Below are 12907 nucleotides of genomic sequence, written 5' to 3' on the forward strand. Positions count from 1 at the left end.
ACAACATCGATTCATCCTTCCACACTGGATTGTGTGTTCGTTCATTTACTTTTACACTGAAATTATGTCTGCCTTAGTGGGCTTTCGTCTCCATTTTGCCACCAGCCTACATTCACAATCCCAGGCATGTGTCAGACTAGATTATCTGAATTCTAGTGCCATCCAGTGATAAGAAGCTACAAGTGCCTGAGCCATCACATTTCAATAATATCTCACCAAGTATTTGAGATACGGCCAATATAAACCAACATATCCACCTGTCTCCGGAGCAGGTCAGGTGAATCCCCACTGCTGCGTAAGAAGCTTGCATTGTCAACTAATTGGTCCTGGGTTAAAACTGATGTATTGAAATAGCATTTAGTTCATTAGTAGGCTACATCCGATAAAGATTCGAAACCTGGCCTTGCCTTGCACTAATGGGCCAATTCACCAAAGCAACTCATCTCCCGCGAAACAACGAATGAAATACATCCGCTTGGTGGCAGTGTTGAACTGCTAGTAAAAATTAGGCCTTATTTATACAGTCGCAGGTGATGTCACGTGTGGTCGTGGGATATGAAAGCGTAATTATGTTATGTGGATATATACAGCTCCATATTCGCTCGTGACATTTTCTCCGTCAACCTTGAGGGACAAAATGACACGCAAGAATGACAATGTGAATGACATGTCGTGAATAATTAATGGCCTCACGATGGCGTCGTAGAGTAATAGCCCATCCTCATAATTCCAAGAAGCACTTTGGTTTATGTGGTTCCAGTGGGGGGTTCTAAATATTTCAGAACCTTTTGTTATAGCAAAAAAAAGCAATGCGTGAGAAGGAATAAGTTTCACATTACAGTTTATATTCATTATTTCTATATGTATTCCGGAATACACTGCATATTTGTGCCTTCAAAGTGAAAGTGTACATCCTTTTCTTCTTTGGTCTGTTTGCCAGCTGGATCCTATACCTCACATCTTCAAGGAATTCAATTCACTGGCTTCGTATGCCATTTGACCATAATTTCACATCAGCTCTTGAGGCAGGAGCTTGCGCGGTCTACCCAAAATGAATCATAATCTGCTATGGATTGCAATTACAGAGTCCTAATGTTCAGATGGTGCTTAATTGCAGAGGGATACCGTTTTAGCTGAAGTTTAGCTTCTGGGCTTTTCTACATAAAACAGGGATGGTTGTGAGAACATCCAGAGACTAAGGGAGATTGGGGAAGAGAGGAGGAAGAGGTTACAGAAGTGCAGACTGGGCGATCCCACCTCCATCATGTTGGTTTTAAAGTTAATTTGGGTCAGTCATCATAACCATTTTACAGGGAGGAGCATAGGCTATTGTGCGGACATCTTTCATAAAGCATAGGTATGTATATTAAAAGAAATATATCTGTTTTGAAGTGCCTTTCTTGAATCTTAGATGTAAATATGTATAGGCTACACCTCACATGGAAAGAAGAGACGGATTTTCAAGATGAAAAATTGTCAGCTTTATTATGAACCACATTCCAGAGTTAAACAAATGAAAGACCTCCCAGATGGCCGCCGACTCTGCCCCGCATCCGACCCAGATGCGGCTCTGATCTGGCTCCGATCCGGCCCAGAGTCCGCTGCCACGTGGGCTGCTCTATCTGATATGTACAGTTATCTCACAAAGGCCAGGGCTGGGTGGGGGAGGGGCGCCAGGAGACAGCAGCAGATACTCACAATCAGAAATAGATGCCATTCACAACACCAACTTGGAATTGACTAATTGTTCAAAATCAATGTTTTGTCTTTTTTACTTTTTCTTTTCTAGTCTTTTTTTTTTTTGTCAAGTTTTTTTTTAGTCTTTTTTTTTTTTTTACCTGGCCTGGGATGAGTTAAACAGGCCTAGATGATGATGCACTAAATCAGACAGAATTATGATTCATGGGCTGATAGTTTGAGGTGTTTTGTAGGAGCACCATAGCACTGTCTTGTCTATCGAAGTTATTTTTTAATTACTTATAGAACTGAGTTTTTCATATCCTAATGCTGAACAGATATAACTTTCTCTTGTCTGTTAGATCATGGTAATGTCAAAAATATTATGTACAAATTTAAAATGATACAGAATAATACATTTAAAATTCTTTGTTACATTACAAGTACAATGATGAACGTCGACTTTTTTTTTTTAGATATTGCACAACCTGGCGTCATCGTAATGCATTTCATTGGAAAGTGCAGAAAACGTTTTTTTCTTTTTGTACAAGGGAACATGAGTCAGAACATAAAAGGAGAAAAATGCTTTTTTATGCTTCAGCTGTGGCTTGTCAACATCGGAGAACCTGTAAATCATGGGATAATTATTAAAAACAACTTGCAAAAATAAAAATTTGAACACATAGAAGACAAACTATAGTACACTGTGTACAAATGACTTGGCATAGAGTAGAAGTCAGGGGGACTCCCGTTGGGGGTAAAAGTGTTTGTGTCTGGGTGTGTGTGTGGGCAGAATGACGTGGCTGAATGAGAAGCATAAACACACAAACACATGGTCACACCAACGCAATCAGTTCATCTCATGAGTTGCCCTTTCCAAAGGAACACAATCTTTCTTTTTTTAATAATATATATATTTATATATTTAAAGAATTCCCCTGTTATTTAAATGTTTTTTCTTTCTTTTTGAAACATATCAACAGAAGGTATGGCGATGGCGTCCAACAACATAGGGACAGCGTGCGGCGTCCGTCAGTTCATTATTGTTTTGTCCTATCAGAAAGAGGCGGAGCCACAGGTGAGAGACGAGAGAGTGAGAAGAGAGAAAGGGGGCAGGTGCCGTGCTTCGTACAGTCCAATCAGATCTCAAGAGAAGGAAGGGGGGGTGGTGTCAGTTGCTGTGGTGATGTGATGCGGTGGCACGGGATTGACACCTCTTTCGTTAGGGGGCTCCGTGGGGTTTTCACCGATGGCGGAACATGAGGAGGCTACTACCAGTGAGTCTACACTGAGGGCTTCAACTGAAAAGGAGGTGGCGAAGAGGACCTGAAGGAGGACCAGGAGGGTGTGTGTGTCCGCCAGGGTGAGCCAGGGGCGGAGGCTCACCGCGTGGAGGCGAGCACGTGACCCGGGATCCAGCCTTCGGCGGCGGGCGATTGGCTGTTGGCCGGCCGATACACCAGGCACATGTTCTGCTGGTTGGAGGCCAGGATCTGGACTCGCTCGCCGGCCACCACGCAGATCTCGTCCTCCTTCACTGCGTTGTAGTCGTGCGTCACCAGCACTGACGACAGGCCGTTGCAGTCTGGGTCGTCGGACTGAAGGAAACGCACACACACACACACACATATGAAGACAAGGCAAGAGGAAAAAGACTTTTATCTGGAAGAAATACCTCCGACCAAAACAAAAAAACGTATGTGATGCATTCACTAATAATTTATATAGTGGTTAAGGAACCCACTTTCTTTAAATATTCAGCAGGACAAATTAAAATGATAATAATAAAATAAATAACTTATACACGTATTTATACTCAAACACTGTCTCCTGTTTATCATGGACTGTTCAACAAGACACGTGGAAATTAAATGAATTGGAACAAACAAAACAAAACGAATCAAAACAAAACAAAGACTCAAACTGGTCATCTCCAGTGTCCTTCCTGTCCCTGATCTAGAGCAGTGGGTGGCTGCCCAGCCGGGGCCTGGGACGGAGAGGAATTGAGTGCAGTGGCCACTTCGTTGAGGCTGCTAATTTGTTAGCGTCTGTGCTAACCTTGACCTGCCTGCGCTGCTTCCAGGAATAAATAGACTGATAAGAAAAAAACCTGGGGAGCTATGAGACGTTTAAAAATAAAGAAAGTAGCCAGTGCACTCCTGCAGTCTGGGTCTCGGTGACAGGGGTGATTTATCTAGGCCCAGGTTTCCAGGCTAGTCCAAGGCCAAGACAGACGAACAGAAGGAGAAAGGGAGAAGGAGGGAGAGAAGGAGAAGATAAAGCAGAAGAGAAAGGGAGGAAAGATTGGGGCGAGGAGATAGATAAAAGAGAGGGAGAGAGAAAGAGGAAGAAAAGGAGAAGAGAAAGTAAAAGAGAGAAAGAGAGGAAAGATTGGGGCGAGGAGATAGATAAAAGAGAGGGAGAGAGAAAGAGTGAGAGAGGGAGAGGAGGAAAAGAGAAAGAAGAAGAGAGAAAGAGAGGAAATATTAGGGTGAGGAGATAGATGAAGAGTCGAAGAGAGAAGGAGAGAAAGTAGAAGAAAGAAAGGAGAGGGGGAAAATTAAAGGGACGAGGTAGAGTAGTGGAAACTAGGGCAGTTTCTCCACTAAGAATAGCCCTCAGTGTGTGACCATTCACCTACTCATGGACACACACACACACACACACACACATGCATGCAAATGCACAAGCACTAATACAAACGCACATACACACACCTACAAATGCACTCACTGACACACACACACACACACACACCCTTACACAAATGCAGATACACAAGCACTATTACACACACACACACACACACACGCACACACACACACACACACACACACATACACGCATGCAAATGCACAAGCACTAATACAAACGCACATACACACACCTACAAATGCACTCACTGACACACACACACACACACACCCTTACACAAATGCAGATACACAAGCACTATTACACACACACACACACACACGTACACACACACACACACACACACACACACACATGCATGCATGCAAATGCACAAGCACTAATACACACGCACATACACACACCTACAAATGCACTCACTGACACACACACACACACACCCTTACACAAATGCAGATACACAAGCACTATTACACACACACACACACACACACACACACACACACACACACACACAGTCTTCCACATCCACTCGGGAGGAATCTATAGTAGTCAAAATCTCTAACAGAATGGACTATTGAGGGGTGAGGTTGCCTTGAGCATCAATCCCATGATAAGACAAACAGCACTGCATCATGGGAAATCTGTTTTTGTTTGATGATCACATTTGAAAGCCTTCTGGCAAAACCTCCTTTTTTTAGCTGAAAGACGAAATTGTCTAACAGAGGATGGTGACCATCAGTAACCTGACTCTCGCCAGATGAATTTTGTTCCGCTTAGCTCCGTCCGCTTCACTCACATCCATCTGGGACCTCTTCCGTTGAGAGTGATTTCTGCACCAGATTTTATGGTAGAGCCAATCAGGACGCAGGGCGGGAGTTTCATACAGTAGATGTGACATAGCGTAGAAGCGACTGTGAGACTGTTATCAGCGTCACGGGTTGGCTTCGATGTGAGTGGTTGAAGTAGCACGTCAATAGATGACGGACAAGTGGCTTATCCAATCATATGCAAGCATTTTTTGATTAGGCCCAGCCTTCTGAAGCAACACTTCAATGGATTGATCAAAGATGGATGAGTGGAGCTAGAAATTCATCTGGCGAGAGTCAGGTTAGACAATCAGCATGTTCCAATGGGAATCTAAATAGGTGCAGTACAAAAACTAGGACACCAATTTTAAGGAGTTAAGGTAAAAATATTTACGTAAAATGTATGTAAAAAAGACATTGATCATTTTGACACAAAAGAGCCTTTGGGCACAGGACACAGCTTGACCCAAACAAAGAATGGAACTGACATCAGTGTTTTAAATCAACCTGACTCAAATCTCCCCTCTTACAACCCCCTCCCCTCCCCTCGGACAACCACGGCAGGATAAGCCTGTTGAGACAGCATGTACTGAATATCCAGGTCAGTCTCCACGTGGCGGGCTGCACTCACCATCTCTGGTTCGGGGTGCTTGCTGGACTTGTGGGCAGGGCTTCCATTGGAGGTAGATGGCTTAAGGGGACTGGACGGGTGGGCAGGTGGCCGGCCGTTAGCGGAATGCTGTCGGGGCAGAGAGCCTCCGCTGTCTTTCTTTTGGAAGATCTGAGGGTTCTGAAGAGCTGCAGCCGACCGGGAAGGACAAAGACATGTATTGGTTAACAATAGATCAGTGGTAACACTTAGGCTGGTGACTACTGGAAGACAGACCAGCTAATCAACTTTAAGATACAAAGGAATTATGGGTACTGTAGTGTCTTTGGAAGATCTAAGGGTTCTGAAAACCTATTTTAACGATGTAACAGGGATATAGAAACGTAGATGGTCATAATTACATTTACTACCTACAGTAAACAGTCCAACACTGAGGGCACCATTCAAACAGAAAGGGGTTGTGGGTACTGTAGTCTCTTACCAGACAGGAAGCTGCTCTGTGCGTCCAGCAGGTCTCGGATCTGCTGCACCCACTCCTGCTTGATCTCCATGTTGGCTGCCTGCAGCGTCAGCCTCTCCGAGGACCCCCGTGATGCCATCACAAACTTACATGGGTCCGAGTCCACATGCTCCTCCATACTCAGGTAATTCACCTACAAGGGAAATAACACATTCAAAATATGTCATGGAATTTAAAGTAAACGTTTTCTGACATAACCTAAGCTTCTAGAACACACAAGAGCTGTACATGCCACTTCTTATGTTCCTTATGGCATTTGCAAGCAATATGTCTGCTCTCCACATTCAAACTTAGTCTGTATTTAATTGAATGCATAGTCTGTAGTTATGGGACCAATAAAATGACCAATAAAAGGACCAATAAAGGAACAATAAACAGAATACATACCTACATATTCAAATGCAGAATACGTACTGTATCAGGCCAATGTTCCTATCCAAACCAACTTACATTTTGTGTGTGCATTTATCACTATGTACACTCCTTAAGTGCTAAATGTTATTGTCGCTGTCACATGTCACTGGCATTTCCGGCATCCGACTATCAGTTGAGCCAAATAAGTAGCTGTGTGACTATCACTATTGCCCTTTTATGCTTTTATTTGTTATTACTGTTTGCTTTTGTTTATATAAAGCACACTGAATGACCTCTGTGTATGAAATGATCTATATAAATAAACTTGACTTGACTTGACTTGACTGCATCTAGAGCAGACGCCTGTTCTATATGTGTGTGATGCCAGAGGAGGGAGCTGTAGTGATCTACCTTGATGCTCTTCTTGAACTGGTAGCCGGGCGTGGACGAGCCTTTACGTAAGAGTTCGCTGAAGATGACGATCTGCTCAAAGAGGAAGACCCTCCGCTCCTTGCTGCGCGACAGGACCCCCGTGTCGTGCTCCGTCACAAAGAACGTGTCCTGTAGAAGCAGCTTGCCCTGGGCTGTGAGCTTGCCCTGTGTGATGCCATAAGACACTGTGTTAGCTCCTTAGTTTCCAGTGTTATGAGTGCAACTGTTAAACCACTGTTACATAACAACATAAATTCACAATGGACTACTTGATATCCACTGCAAATAAACTCCATGACACTTTGGAAAGTTTTTATTAGCAGTATACACGTTTACACTACTCTCTTTGACAGCCATACTTCAGGACTATTAATAGGACACAGCTGGAGGCATTAGGTTGTTTGAAAATGCCAATCAAATGTGATCTGAGTTCAAAGACAAACAGGTTTGATGATCACATCTGATAATCGCTATGCGTGTGCTACACAAGTTTCCATAAAAAGGGCACGACGACAGCTTGAGAAGTCAGCTGACACCACTTCCCTTTTCTAGTCTCCTCAGTGCATGGGGAAAAACCCTACATACGTACGTTAGGGGAAACTTCGATTTCTATATTCTTGTTTTTGCATTAATGATGCTGGTTGTATCAGGTGCGTCTCAAAAAATGTTAATACCGTGGAAAAGCTTTTTTCCTGTAATTTATTTTAACCAGTGAAACTTTCATATGATCTAGATTCATTACACATAAAGTAAAATATTTCAAACTTTTTTTTTTTTTTTTTAAAAACAACAACATTATTCTAATCTTGATGATTACAGTTTACAGCTAGGGTTAGCCTGCATCTCAAAATATTACAATAAAGAATTTTTAATACAGAAATGTGGAGATGAGCTTTAATCAGTTAATTAAGTCAAAACATTGGCAATGGTTTCCTGAGCCTTTAATCTCTCAGTCTGGGCAGGCAATGGACTACTATTTTCTAATTTTTTGAGACGCACCTATATAAGCTAACCAGATCATCATTTGGGTCCAGTCAGTGAATGTCATCTCTGTGGCCTATTTTGCCTTCACCCCTCCCTGTCCTTCAGCGCAGCCGAAACACTCAGCCATGACACTTTGCACAGTTTTTCTTAGCAGTAGAGAATAGCATTCTCTACAGCTTACTAAACAAAACCATCAATAAAATTCAATACGTCCAGAACTAAGCTGCCCGCCTGCTCAACTCCGTCCACTGGCTCCCGGTCAAGCGCAGGATTGATTTCAAAATAATTCTCCTCTCCTAGAAAGCCCTCAATAATGCCCCTCCATACCTCACTGTTCTCCTTATCTACCACACCCGTCAAGTTCTCCCTGTGTCAAAAGTGAAAGGTCAGTGTGAGGTCATCTCACCTCGTAACCCTGCAGCCGGCCCAGGTTCATCATGTCATTGCAGCGTTTGGGCACCAGGAACATCAGATCCACAGCTTTCTGTACGAACACAGAGATTACAGAAAATCAAAACCACATATGAAAATGTGTGAAGGGTGCATTCAGTTTTTTATCTGCTAAAATGGCTCACCTCAATTTCCTGACAGTCCAGGCCAGCCTTTGAGCTGAACTTCAAGAAGTCCTGAAAAAGAAACAGCCTTTGTTCAATAATGCAAACACAGGCAAAGCAGAAGAGAACGTTTGTGAATAAGCGTGCTATGCGCATTCACTTTACATAGATCTCTTCCTCCAGATGAAGAATACGTCCTGGGAGGATAACACTAGGCTGTATCTGGCAGAGGAGTTCTGCAAGAATTACCTGACTGATCTTCTTTCTATCAGTCCAGCTGTGCTAGTCCTATTCTGGCTCTTTAAAAAGCTCAGTCATAAATATACCACATTTCATGCCTTGCATGTGCTGTGATGTAATGGTCGCTGTGAGCTGCCATATGCATTTTCCATATTGGATTCAGTTACAGTGGGTTATGTTTTACAGTACAGGAAGGTTTGTGAGTTTGCATGAGATTGCATTGTGGCATGCCGTAAGGAGCTAATATTAGTTTTGTATGCATACTCATTTGTTTGTGTGGTGACAGCCACTGTCCTGCATAATGAAATGCTGTGTGTGTGTGTGTGTGTGTGTGTGTGTGTGTGTGTGTGTGTGTGTGTGTGTGTGTGTGTGTGTGTGTGTGCGCGCGCGTATGTGTGTGTGTTTGTGTGTGTGTGTGTGCATGCTTGTGTGTGTGCTTGTGTGTTTGTGTGTGTGAGAGATAGAGAAACAAAGAGTGTCTGTGTATGTATAAGGAGTGCGTGCGTATGCATACACTTGTGTGTGTGTGTGTGTGTGTGTGTGTGTGTGTGTGTGTGTGTGTGTGTGTATGTGTGTGTTCACCTTCAGGAGAAGCTGGTATTTGGTGATCCTCTGAATGGGCTTGATGAGATAGTCACTGATGGACATCCTACAGTTGATTTCCTGTTGCAGTTCCTGTCAACATCATTGTTTGAAAATAAACACTAAGATTGTAAAAAAATAAACACTAAGATTGAATAAATAATGGCACAACACTCATCACAACACATTCTGGGCACCTACATGATAAACTGTATGAAAGTAAGCACAAAGCCTGACACTGAAAGCTTGAAAATGTAGTTTCAAATATACCCCCCCCCCCCCCCAAATATAGTATGAGATATAGTACTGGTCACTGAATTGTCCCATCAAATGACATCCTACTGTCAGCTTTATGGTCACAGCATAAAGGTTGGTTGAAAACCAAAGCGAGCATCAAGGGAGGCTACTAAACCTGTGTGTGTGAGAGAAATAGTATGACTCACTCAAAACTTATTTTGAGTTATTTTGAGTGATTTCTCTCAGTCTCACCTCGAAGTAGGAGTCATACTCTGCCACCACAAACTCAGACCTTGGTTTGTTTTGACAGTACACCACGTACATGTGGAGCCGACGTTCCTATAGAGAAGTTATCAGCTGAGGTTAAGCAAGAGCAACAGTGTACACACATGTAAAAAAGAAAAAAGATGCACAAACACAGATACTCTCTCTCACACACACACACACACACACACACACACACACACACACACACACACACATACACACTCACTCACAAATATACACAAACAAAAATAAATCACATACGTGTTTGATAAAGAGCTCTGCCAGCCTCTCGTGGTCCTGCAGACATTTCTCCAGTTCTCCCAGGAAAAAACTAGGAAAGAGGAAAACAGTGATTTCCTTGCATTCCACAAAAATCAACCCAGAGTAAAGCTGCCCCACAAAAAGACCCTTCCTCCTCCATTGTGCGTCCACTTCTGTTTATTGTGACCAATCTGATATCAAACAGGATATTCTGTTTCTAAAATGCTATATTAAACAAATCAAACGGGGACATCCACACAAGAACCTTAAAAATACTCCTTCCTCATCGAAAGAGAAGTGTAAGGCACATGTACACACACACACACAGATGACACAGTAGGCTATAGATCCTTTCAGTCTGTTCCTAGAGGATTTCTGGTATAATGCTCTACAAACTGTAGACTTTATAAAGGACCTATAAAGGGCCAATGATTACTCTCTTCATAAAGGACTTTATAAAGGACCTATAAAGGGCCAATGCTTACTCTCTTTATAAAGGACTTTATAAAGGACCTATAAAAGACCAATGCTTACTCTCTTTATAAAGGACTTTATAAAGGACCTATAAAAGGCCAATGCTTACTCTCTTTATAAAGGACTTTATAAAGGACCTATAAAGGGCCAATGCTTACTCTCTTTATAAAGGACTTTATAAAGGACCTATAAAGGGCCAATGCTTACTCTCTTTATAAAGGACCTATAAAGGGCCAATGCTTACTCTCTTTATAAAGGACCTATAAAGGACCAATGCTTACTCTCGGTGCCAGTCGTAGATCTGATGGATGTTCCCAAACACGATTTTGTCTTTCCCCGTCATGTCCTCCGGCACCCCCTTCTCTGTGACTCTCTTCATGAATCCCTGGAAATGGAGAGAAATTACTTTAAGACAAGAGCATGTGATTGTTATAATGTGTGTGTGTGTGTGTGTGTGTGTGTGTGTGTGTGTGTGTTATTTCTGTTCTCACATCCACAACGATGCCCAGGTCTTTGACGTAGTCCCGCTCAGTCTGAACCATTTCGTTCATGACAAACCTGACAGGGCAAGGGCAGCAGACTTAGTTCAGCAATCAATGCTCTACACACACACACACACACACACACACACACACACACACACACACACACACACACGCACACACACACATCTTTTCAAAAAGACACACAATTTCAACCTTTATTAACCTTAAAATATAGTTAGACGATAGTTAGGTGCTTAAAGTGTAAAAGACAATGACACATATAAAGGAAAAACATGCACCCACCCACACACACACACATTCGGGATTGGGGTGTGTCAGTGACGCATATAAAGGAAATGTGCACATCTACACACACACACACACACACACACACACACACACACACACACACGCACACACACACACACACACACACACACACACACACACACACACACACACACACACACACACTGGGGGTTGGGGTGTGTCTTACATGCGTCCTCTCATGGCTTTGTTTCTCTTCTCCGTCTCTGGGTCTCGGGGCGTGGCCAAGTTCTGTTCTGAAGGACTTACGCTCCCAAAGGCTGGAAACGCACCAGACTCAGGGGTCTGAGAGACACAGAAAGAGGGGAGGGAAGGAGAGAGAGAGAGAGAGAAGCAGAAGAAAAACAACATGCCGAACAGGGTAGAATGACTGAGTAGAATAAAGACTGATATTGTCAAGCAGAGTAGATGACCCCAAAGCAGGGCAGAGGGGAGGTTTGAGGTGGACTTGTGACTGTACCTTGGCCTCCTGAGCCGAGGGGTCCTTGATGATCTCCATGGGGGGAGGAAGTGGGGTGTGGGGCTCGTCCTCAGCCTCCTCCTCTCCACCACTGTTGGTTCCTCTCCTGCCCTTCTGCAGAGAGAAATGGGGAGAGAAAGGGAGAGGGGGGGGAGAGCGAGGGAGAAAGAGAGAAAGATAAAAGGAGAAAGAGAGGGAGAGAGAAGGGGATGAGAGTGAGTGGGAGAGAGAGAGAGAAGGAGAGAAAGAGAGAGTGAAAGCAAGAGAGGGAAGAAACCGTAATAAAAGAGAGGGAAAGTAACACAGCGTATTTAGAATAAAGACAAGAAATGGAAAAACACGCAGGGAGATAACCGGGCAGGAAGAGAAGGACGAAAGACAGAAAGACAGACAGAAAGAGGACAGAATAAAAAGAAGAGGAAGAAATAAAGGAACAGAAAGAAGACAAGGAGGAAGAGAAATAAGAAGTAGAAGAATAGAAGAGGGATATGAAGAAAGAGGAGAAAGAGAGGTCATGAGTCCACTGTGTACAGCATACAAGAACTGATCCAAGAATATGTGTGCTTGTTCTGTGAAGCGCAAGCTAACGGTAGCATTAGCGCCACAGGAGGCTCAAACACATAACACACATCTCATCCATCATTCAGAAGCGCTAAACAGCTATCCAGGTTAGCGCTGGAACATGCACTCCCACAACAAGCACAAGCCCCCCTGCCGCACCTGCACTTGCCCTCAATAGCTTTACTACAGGGAGCTACGCTAGGACGCAGGGAAGAGGCACACACAGAGTTGTATGACAAAAATAAACCAACAACCTTAACATACAGGACATTCTAGTGATGTGGTACAATGTTATATATTGATATTAATCGATTACAGACTTTCCACACAGTACAGTACAAACGACACACAATGTCTTGCAGGACAGGTTATGGGAGTTGAATGAATTTGTCAGCAGTGTGGATCTAGCTATGTCAGA

The 12907-nt window shown here is 43.3% G+C and overlaps 1 protein-coding gene across 4 annotated transcripts in view; it reads right to left on the reverse strand.

The window, feature by feature from the left end:
- Window positions 1–1457: 1457 nt before the first annotated feature.
- The window catches only part of kalrnb (kalirin RhoGEF kinase b), an 82807-nt gene continuing 71357 nt past the window's right edge, over window positions 1458–12907 (reverse strand). For all 4 annotated transcript variants that reach the window (XM_042080757.1, XM_042080758.1, XM_042080760.1 and 1 more), the window contains 13 exons: window positions 11929–12042; window positions 11638–11753; window positions 11148–11214; window positions 10938–11041; window positions 10183–10252; window positions 9907–9993; window positions 9418–9510; window positions 8617–8667; window positions 8448–8525; window positions 7037–7222; window positions 6233–6404; window positions 5773–5939; window positions 1458–3275 (listed from right to left, as the gene is read on the reverse strand). In XM_042080757.1, coding sequence (XP_041936691.1) covers window positions 3060–3275; window positions 5773–5939; window positions 6233–6404; window positions 7037–7222; window positions 8448–8525; window positions 8617–8667; window positions 9418–9510; window positions 9907–9993; window positions 10183–10252; window positions 10938–11041; window positions 11148–11214; window positions 11638–11753; window positions 11929–12042 — 1521 coding nt within the window. In that variant the 3' untranslated portion in view covers window positions 1458–3059. The remainder of the gene's footprint in view (window positions 3276–5772; window positions 5940–6232; window positions 6405–7036; window positions 7223–8447; window positions 8526–8616; window positions 8668–9417; window positions 9511–9906; window positions 9994–10182; window positions 10253–10937; window positions 11042–11147; window positions 11215–11637; window positions 11754–11928; window positions 12043–12907) is intronic.

Source organism: Alosa sapidissima, chromosome 23 (assembly GCF_018492685.1).
Source record: "Alosa sapidissima isolate fAloSap1 chromosome 23, fAloSap1.pri, whole genome shotgun sequence".
In the NCBI taxonomy this organism is placed as follows: domain Eukaryota; kingdom Metazoa; phylum Chordata; class Actinopteri; order Clupeiformes; family Clupeidae; genus Alosa; species Alosa sapidissima.